At 41.3% G+C, this 9556-nt stretch overlaps 1 protein-coding gene across 2 annotated transcripts in view; it reads left to right on the top strand.

The window, feature by feature from the left end:
* The first annotated feature begins 825 nt into the window (after window positions 1–825).
* LOC117937691 (guanine nucleotide exchange factor VAV3) overlaps window positions 826–9556 on the top strand; it is a 96224-nt gene continuing 87493 nt past the window's right edge. For both annotated transcript variants that reach the window (XM_034861823.1, XM_034861822.1), the window contains exon 1: window positions 826–1252. In XM_034861823.1, the coding sequence (XP_034717714.1) occupies window positions 1046–1252 (207 nt within the window). In that variant the 5' untranslated portion in view covers window positions 826–1045. The remainder of the gene's footprint in view (window positions 1253–9556) is intronic.

Genomic DNA, 9556 nt, shown 5'->3' with positions numbered 1-9556 from the left:
TGTCTGATATTTTTCTTGGTCTTCCAGATCTTGCGTTCACTTCCACTGTTCCTGATGACGGCCATTTCTTAATTACATTCAGAACATAGGATATTAGCATCGGAAAACCCTTTGCTATCTTCTTATAGCCTTCTCCTGCTTTGTGAGTGTCAACTATTTTCAGTTTCAGTTTTCTAGACAACTGCTTAGAGGAAGTCATGGTGCTGATTGTTGGGGCAAGGTCAGATGAGTCTGGGCATTTAAAACCTTAAGATTTTTTACTTAATGCAATAAATAGACTGTTGCTTTCAAAGACCAATTTAAATTCACCTCATTATTGTCAAATCAAGTGTTATAAGTCATAAACAATAATTACATCTAATAGAAGGTTCAAATTATTTGGAAACCATTTCAGTATAGTGAGTCTCTGTCTCACAGACATGCACTTTGGTGTGTTTAATCATAACTTGACAAGCCCTAACATTATTGCCCCCGTGCAGCTGACATATTTGTATGCACAGAGGAACTTGGACATGGTGCATGATAATATTGGCTGTAAAAATTAGCAAGGTAATTTGGCCAGGCTAATTTAAAATATGCATTTTCTGCCCCACAACAGTCAACGGTTTGTTCTTTACAAAGTATTGAGTGTGGTTGTAGTTTTTGTTATTTATTTTCTGTATTTTCTTACAGTGTAACGAGACTATGGGTAGCAGGCGGAAGAGGTGAAGAACTGGGTGAGGGGGAGGGAAGAGCGAGAGAGAGAGAGCGAGAGAGAGAGAGAGAGAGAGAGAGAGAGAGTGTGCGTGTATATGTGTGTGTGTGTGTGGGTGTGTGTGTGTGGAGAGTGCAGGGTTTCCTCTCATCCATAGCCTCAGTACACCGGACTGTCATCCATCAGCTGCTCTCTGCCGTGGTCCAGTTCCGTTTCCATCTAGTTTTACAGTTGGCGGATGTAGCATGGACACGATTTAAGACGCAGACTAGCCTACTAGCGATCAGTCAGCAGTTTCACTTGCTAAAAAGAACACATTCTCTTAAAGCTCGTCAGGCTAAAGTCAGGAGAATGATGGAGTATTGGAGGCAGTGCTCGCTGTGGTTAATAAACTGCAAGGTGCTTCCAGCTAACCACCGGGTTACATGGGAATCTGCACAGGTATTTGATTTGGCTCAAACTCTCCGGGATGGGGTCCTCCTCTGCCACCTGCTCAACAACCTGAGACCCCAGTCCATCAACTTAAAGGAAATCAATCTCCGGCCGCAAATGTCACAGGTAAGAAACGACTGCAGAGCAGACAAAATATCTGTTCCTCGCTCCGTCCTCAAACTACAACTAAGCCCCGTTGGAGCGAGCGCAACCAGACATCATGCGAACTACGCTAGTATTAAGTGTCCATGCTTCTCGGTCAAAATACCATCCTGCTAGAACATGACTCAAGTCTATTATGAATCAGAATAGCTTTATATCAAATTCGGCATAACATAATACACAAATTAGCACTTGATTATAAGAAAATCGCAACTTTTTAAGATTTTATGATGCACCACTCGCGAACCGTAATTTAGGGGCGGAAAACGGTGAACAAATGATATAAATTGAAATTATATTTTACTCCAGTCTATGATAGCATGTGGTATGTACGCCGAAGAAAAAGGCTGAACCTTGCCACTGTGGGGAGCACCTCATTTTTGATTTATAACGTAAGTAGCCTTGACAGTGAGCAAGGAAACACTAAGTGGCCAAAGAAGTAAGCGGAATTTGGAAGCCATCTATTGGGAACGACTTAGTGCTATTTATCCTTTATATCATAGGTACTCTGGGAAAGAATGACAAAAACCGGACCTTTTTCGATTCTTTTACTTCAGTCTGTAGTTTGAGTTACTTAACGTAACTGTTAGCCTACTCATGGACAATGTTGGACAACACTGAACCGTTATACACAGAACCCCTTAATCTGCCCTCTATAGGTGATGCAGATACACACATGGGATAAAGGTTAGGAGGTGATGAGGCTTTGTTGTTGTTGTGTTTATTCTAATCAGAAAAGTGGATTTATCATATAGAATTAACAACATGTAGGCCTATACATAATCAGGTATCTACCTTTTTAATGAGCATTTAAGCAAATTAAGTATTTGTTTGACATACCTGGCAATATGACGGAACAACGGCAATTGCAATCTCCTGATTAGATGTTTTGAATTGTTGGTTGGTTACTAATGTTGTACTACAAATAACTCAGTCTAATACTGCATGAATCCCACATAGAGAGATAGATAGATAGATAGATAGATAGAGAGCTGGGGCCACGTGGCTCCTGTTTGTCTGAAACCATCTGCTTCAATAACAGGACAGCCGGAGCCACGGCCAGATTAATATTCCCCTTCATAACAGTCAATCTGGGTGTCTGGCTCGGTGTCAACAAACAGTGAGGTAGACACTCACCTACTGAGCCTGCAGACCCGCTCTAGAAAAGATAGACACTGTAGCAGTAACACACACACCCACACACACACATACAGTATCTCTATGTAATGGATGCCCTAATGCTCTCGTCTGATGCAAAACTGATTAAAGCTATGAATATCAGTACTATGAATGTACTGCACAGTTGATGGGCAGAGAGGGATTAGGCTTATTTCCTGGAAGGAAAAAAAACAAAGTCAATGTCACAGCGGGATGGTTATTTGATATGCAGTTACTGTTCTTTCATAATCTAATTTGGTATCCGCTGTTGAATTTGAGCACACAGGTCGAGTGGACAATTCAAGCCAAACTGAGGATTTTAATGTCATCAATGGCAATGTAAATCAACTAAGAAAGGATCTGATTACTCGGGGATTTCAGGGAAAACTAGATTGGGGAGAGGAGGAGGAGAAGCAAATTGGTCCAGTTGAAGTTATGCTAGCACCAATACAATTACTGATTAAGGATCATCAATAGGTCAGTGTTTGCTGTCAGTCATGACATTATAACGTACAACGGAGCTGCCATGCGTAGAGAGGTTGTGAACCACACTTAGGCGTGTTGCCTGGCCGGGCCCAGACTGGGTTATTTTTAGGCAGAGTTTGTTTTACGCATGGCTGGACGGCTTACTCTCACAAGGCAGTGACATTACATTCAGGGATAAATTAGCAGTAGTAGTAGGCGTAAGCAAAGTCCTGTAAATTTACAAAGTCCATGTGCAAATGCACGTGTGTGGGAACACTGTTCTTGGTGCCAGTGGCCTTTTTTCACTAAAAGGTTTTTGAACTGCATTTCCCAGAGGTCATCTGCAAAATATGATGTATAGCATGTAAAGTCTGAGGTTTTTAGGTGCTGCTAGTTTCTTTGCCTGCAATAAACACAGTAGTTGTAATTTTATAACAAAAAACAGCTAATGTAGTTAGTCGTATGTTTATGGCGAAAAAACAACAACAGATATTGTAATGTGCACCAGTTCCCATTCAACATTTTTACTGTGTCCTTTATAAACTTTGCAAATTGTTATTTTAAATAGTAATGATTTGTTCAGGGACTTTATGAGTTTACATGTGTGTCAGTAGATCATGACTCATGGCTTCCCCTTTCACACCATGTGATGCTGGATACCAACTCCCTCTATGTGAACATTTCACCTAAACAAGGGTGTCACCCGCCACCCCTCCCACTCAAGAGCAGCCTTCTCTAAGTCAAATTTACATAACTGAGGGCGGAGTTGCTTCCCTTTTACCCTGCATAATTCATGAGGGTCGTGGCTGCTACTTTATCATTGGCCAATGATAACACATGGGACGCCACTGTGGACTCACCCATGGGACCTATGCGATGGAAAGACAAAGGCAGTGAAGGGACAGAGCTACAAAGAGTCTGCCTGGCCTCCATAGACTCGTCTCAGAGGACATAAAGGGCCCTGAAGGGCTCGCCCGCTGTGCTGGTGTTAGCAGGGTAATTAAGGCACAATGCATCAGAAGCTCTGGGGGGGTCCACATGTGTGATGTTGGCATCAGGGCGGGCTGCTTCTCATTTTGCAACATTAACCAGTTTTGAATGGGCTATATAGGGAGTCAGTTCTATTTGGGAGGGCAACAGAGACCCAGCAAACTACATATAGGCAGGAAGTAAAGAAGTAAAAGTATGACATAGTTTGGATCAGTCTATTTACTGATTGAATGATCTGTGCTCTCGTGAACGATGAAGAATGAGGCATGGGTTGCGTATGTTTACTCTGTCCATGACAAGTTTTGCTCTAATATTTAAAATGAAGACCTCAAAGATAAGGGCTTACGGTCAGTTTAAATTGAAAAAAAACACCCTCTTTGATCCTAGTTTTACAGGGCGGTAATGAACCAAGTACACAGTCTAGACTCAGCACACCCACAGTGACTGCTGCATTTTACTTTCCTACCAGAAAACACACCACATGATCAGTAATTGTTTTCGTCAAACTCCGTGAAAACCAGCGGTTTAGCGTTAAGAGGAACCGTGTATTGCTTGTCATGGCGCAACGAGTCGACCATGTGGTCAAAACTGCAGCATGCAGTCTTTCCATCCTTTTGTTTGAAACATTTGGGTTAAAGTTCTGCTTAATCTCAGTTTTTACTAAAGAAGACTGCTAAAAAAAATTCCAACACCATTGGTATATGTTTGGTAGCAAGGGCACGGGCCTCTTGTGTGGGTGTCATAATGGTGCTAAAAACAAGCTAGCAGGCTAGCCATTGATACATTCAGTTCAAACACAAACAACTAAGGTTGGGTCTGAAATCTAGCCCTGGCACCCATAACTTGTTAAGCCTACTGTTGCCTTGTTTTCCATGACACAGGATTACAAACTGTGGATTCAGAGTGAGGACATTATTTTTGAACCCACCAGCAGCTGAACACCAGCCGTGAGCCTCAACATGCACAGGAAATCAGGAAATGGAATAGAGGAAGGAAGTGAAACTAAACATGCCCTCGATCAAGCTCAGGCCAGAACACTGAGCTGTCAGACACAATGAAGAGAAGCCGCAGCTTTCTTCTCACACAGCAAAAAAAAAAAAAAACTACACTTTTCTTTTCATAGAGTTGGCATCAAAGACTTCACTTCTTTTTTGGAAGTGAGAGAAAGATGGTGTATGTCTGAGAGCCAGGTCTAATTTTAACGAGCTTCAAGCAGCACAACTGTTTCACAGAGCAACAAAGTGCATCAGTGCAAGGAAAAACAAGAGAGAAACCAACATAGAAGACTTACCATGAAGTCTTCATTCCTACATTTATGAAAGAATTATCCATTTTATCTAGTGTGATACAAAATACAGGCATGTAAGACAAGCGGGCGTAGCATAGGCCATATACATATACAGTGGGGTTTGAACGTTGCATAAAGAATGGAAAAATCTCCAAAAGGCATCAAATGACAGATTAGACATTCGTATAATTTGACACAAAAAGTTAGATTTTATTTCCATCATTTACACATTCAAAATAACATCAAACAAAAAAATGGGTTCTGCAAAAGTTTGGGCACCCTGCAGAGTTTCTAGCATGCTCATTCTGATGCATTCTCAATCGTCGTCTGAAAAGACCAAGTGATGTCAATCTTAAGGTTTTAAATGCCCAGACTCATCTGACCTTGCCCCAACAATCAGCACCATGGCTTCTTCTAAGCAGTTGTCTAGAAAACTGAAACTAAAAATAGTTGACGCTCACAAAGCAGGAGAAGGCTATAAGAAGGTAGCAAATGGTTTTCAGATCCCAAAATCCTTCGGAATTGAATTAAGAAATGGCCGTCAGTGTATTGCAACCAGTGGCACAAGGAAATTTTCATGAGTAGAAGGAAAAATGGATTCAATAGCAAATTTTGGACGCTAACTTGATGCCATCTGTGAAAGAGCCTGAAGTTAAAGAGAGGATGGCTTCTACAAATGGATAATGATCCTAAACACACCTCAAAATCCACGCTGGATTACATCAAGAGACGTAAACTGAAGGTTCCCTGGCCTTCACAATCTCCTGACCTCAACATTATTGAAAATCTATGGATAGACCTTAAAAGAGCAGTGCGTGACAGATAGCCGCAGACAGCCCAGACATGTCAAAGAATTGGAAGACTTTTGGAAGGAAGAATGGGCGAATATACCTCAAACAAGAATTGAAAGACTCTTGGCTGGCTACAAGAAGCATTTATCTGTGATACTTGCCAAAGGGGGAAGTACAAGGTATTAACTCTGCAGGGTGCTCAAACTTTTGCAATTTCTTTTTGTTTTCTGTTATTTTGAAAGTGTAAATGATGGAAGTAAAATCTCAACTTTTTGTGACATATAATACGATTGTCTAATCTGTCATTTGATGCTTTTTGGAGATATTTCCATCTTTTCTTGGCTTCTTTATGCACATTAAGACACATTTTCACCTGGGGTGCCCAAACTTTCGAACCCCACTGTATATAGAACCACTGCTGATACATCTGATGGATTTATTATACTTGAGCATATTTAACACATGAAAAATTGTCATTGTGTGAAAAGACCACTGCTTAAAAATATCACAACGGCTTTTTATGATTTTATTTTGACTTGTGTACCAAACAAACTAATCAGATTTGAACAATTTCCCGGACCTATTGCATATAACATGTACATATAGTATACTATTAAACATGATACATGTGAATATTTTGTTCAAGCCAATACCATTCACAGATTCTGTGATGTCAACCAATGAAGAGAAAAGCCAACTTTCATGCAAAAACAATCTCTACAGCAGACTTCAAAGGCTCAGAGACGCGCTCTGCACTCGCAAAAGACAAAAGTTCGGTTAGAGATAGAGAGCGTGGGAGAATGTGGAAGACAGAGAGAGAGAACGTCTTGACTTTCCTTTGTTTGGTGCAGAATAATACAGCCTCAAACATACCATGTAAAAGTGTAGAATGTAATGTTCCAGAGTTTCAGATTAGGTATTAAAGTGTAATTAGAGGTATTAATAATTGTCATGGCATCTGACATTGAAGCTACTCTGTTGAAATGATGTCAAGTGGAAACCGGTTCTTGATGCCCAATCCTGTGTATTACAGTTATGATTCCAATGGAATCGTTTGGGATCTGATCATCAGTTTTCAAATTCAACGCCGTACTTCCAGGCCACTTGTTGTGCTGTAGCTGTATCTGAAATATTCCCTTTTGTGGTGGTGGCAAAACCTCAATATGCAACATCTAAAGACTTTCTGCAAGCAGTCCGACTTTTGTAAGTGGATGTGACATTATTAGGATTAGAAGAACTTTCAGAGATGGCTGTTTTCCATCTCAGATTTATAAATGTATTATTTTATTAAATTGTTGGCGGTCTTCTTGTGTAGAAACTGTCCCCTTCTGGGTTGTTTCTATGGAAACAAGAAGGCATAGAAAGAATTACGGGTCCAATTTCAGTGACCGTACTTCATGCTTAACATTCTCATCCATATTTTATGCATAATCATACCTTCAACCAATCACATTCAGTAGAATTAACATAGTGATATTACACAGTACTACAAATTGCATGCTATTAGTATGCAGTATGCGAGCAACCGGACACAGCTTGTGAGTCCCTTGATGACTAACCCTAAGTTACTGTGGCTTGGCTGCCCTCGTTGATTCAGTTTGAAGAAAGGATTGCACCTGTCAGTGTGTAAACACCACATTACTGCAGCCATGCATGCCACGTCGGGGCAAAGTCCCACAGCCTCCCATTTACAATTCCAGTGCAGCGGGACGCAGTCGCACTGGTTTGTTCCGCAGTCATCGCGATGACACATTTCCATGTGCTGCTTTATGTACAGTGACGTAGACGCAGATCATTTTTAAAGACGAGATTATGTTGCACCTCATTTGTGCACGTACACGTGCACTGAGAGAACGGACCTTTTTATTCCATCACCAAGGTAACAAGCTTGCACTACTGATGAACGGTGAAGGCTACGGTCCATAGTGCACATGACAGTATAGATAATGTATATGCTGATTTTATTAGGAGATATTAAGTGGTGGAGAATGTACCTGCAATCAATGTTTATTATGTTACTCAATTCTGCCGTGGATGGTTCAGTTAATCACTGGTGAGTGCTCTGAAAGCTCAGAGAAAGTCAATACTGTCTTTACTGGCACACAATCATCATCATAAATGACATTTTGAGTGTTGTGAGGGGGGCTTACACACATTAGAGGAGACTTTTCGGCACACATGATCATTGAGAAAGTAATAACACAAACAAATGAAAATTGCAGTTTTTCCCTTCTTTTTTTTAGCTTGGTGGAAATGTCAAGATGCTATCTAAAACAGTGAGCAGTCAGGAGGAATTGTAGATTTAGATCCAGATGATACCAGCCCTACAACCGTGGTCATGGCCAGCAGCGGTGTGTGTGCAACCTTTTACTGTCAGGTTCACTGTCGTGGAAACACGGAGCCAGGCGGGGTGGAGAGTATTCAACCTCTACAGAAAGCTGATTTAAAACCTACCAAAACCCATATGTTCTGCCTGTATATATACGCACAAATGGACCTGTCTAAACCTGTTGTGTGCATAACATACGTGTCAATGTGTGGACCCAGTATGGGTATGGATAACCTTGTCCCTTTTTCACTGGGACAGGTACTGTATGTATAAGAGGTCCTACTATGAGCGACTCAAGGTGGAAGTGACGGATGACGGTTGTCTATTGGAAATAGGAATGTCTTTCTTTGTGTAATGGAGACAAAGAGGGGAAGAGTAAGAATCCCTGCAGTAGAAATAGTAGTGGCGCCATATAATACATGCAGGAAAAGGGACAGGGCTATGTGCAAGACCATATATTGTTGTTACTACCAATACAGTCTTTACAATTTGATGCTACACACAGTGTTCTTGGATGCATTGACTGGATGTCAGAAATAAAAAGATGTGTAAACATGAGATACGGGCCCCAAGGAAGGGCACCAGGCCTTGAAGTAAAGTTAACATAGAGGCCTGACGGTGGATTTGCAAGTCCCTGCCCTTCACATGATGCCTTCTGGCCCCAAAGACTTTTTCCCATTTACTGACATGGCAAAGAAATGCTTGTTAATCAATGGCTACTTTTTTTTTAAGCGTCACAACCTCTGCACAATGAGAATAGGATTCATTTAGTCCACTAACAGTTGGAAAAGTCTACAAGAGCCGCACGATTTAATCATTTAATCCCCATTCAAGTTAGTGGAGCCTTGAACCGGAAGTAGTCTCTATCGCGCCCGCTTTATGGGTCACGTAGTGCCAAAGCAGTGCCTGTTATCTGGTTCATCTATGGCTGCATGGTTTCATGCCCCACTGAGCAACTCTCATAGGAGCGAACCGGGCTCGCCTCAAACACTGTATCCAGGTTTTATTACACATCCATGCTTGAATTCTTCTTGGCAAGAAAAGGACACATCTGCAGTTTATCAGCTTGAATGTTTGAGCTTAAATCCAAAAATATTAGCACTGATAAAAGCCATAGCGCTCAAACACCACACCTGAAGGGACACACACACACACACACACACACACACACACGCACACACACACACACACACACACACACACACACACAAGGGAACAGCAGAGCATTATTCACACTTTTTTAACAC

This window comes from Etheostoma cragini, chromosome 22, assembly GCF_013103735.1.
Source record: "Etheostoma cragini isolate CJK2018 chromosome 22, CSU_Ecrag_1.0, whole genome shotgun sequence".
NCBI lineage: Eukaryota > Metazoa > Chordata > Actinopteri > Perciformes > Percidae > Etheostoma > Etheostoma cragini.
This window is presented reverse-complemented; position numbering and strand designations above follow the sequence as displayed.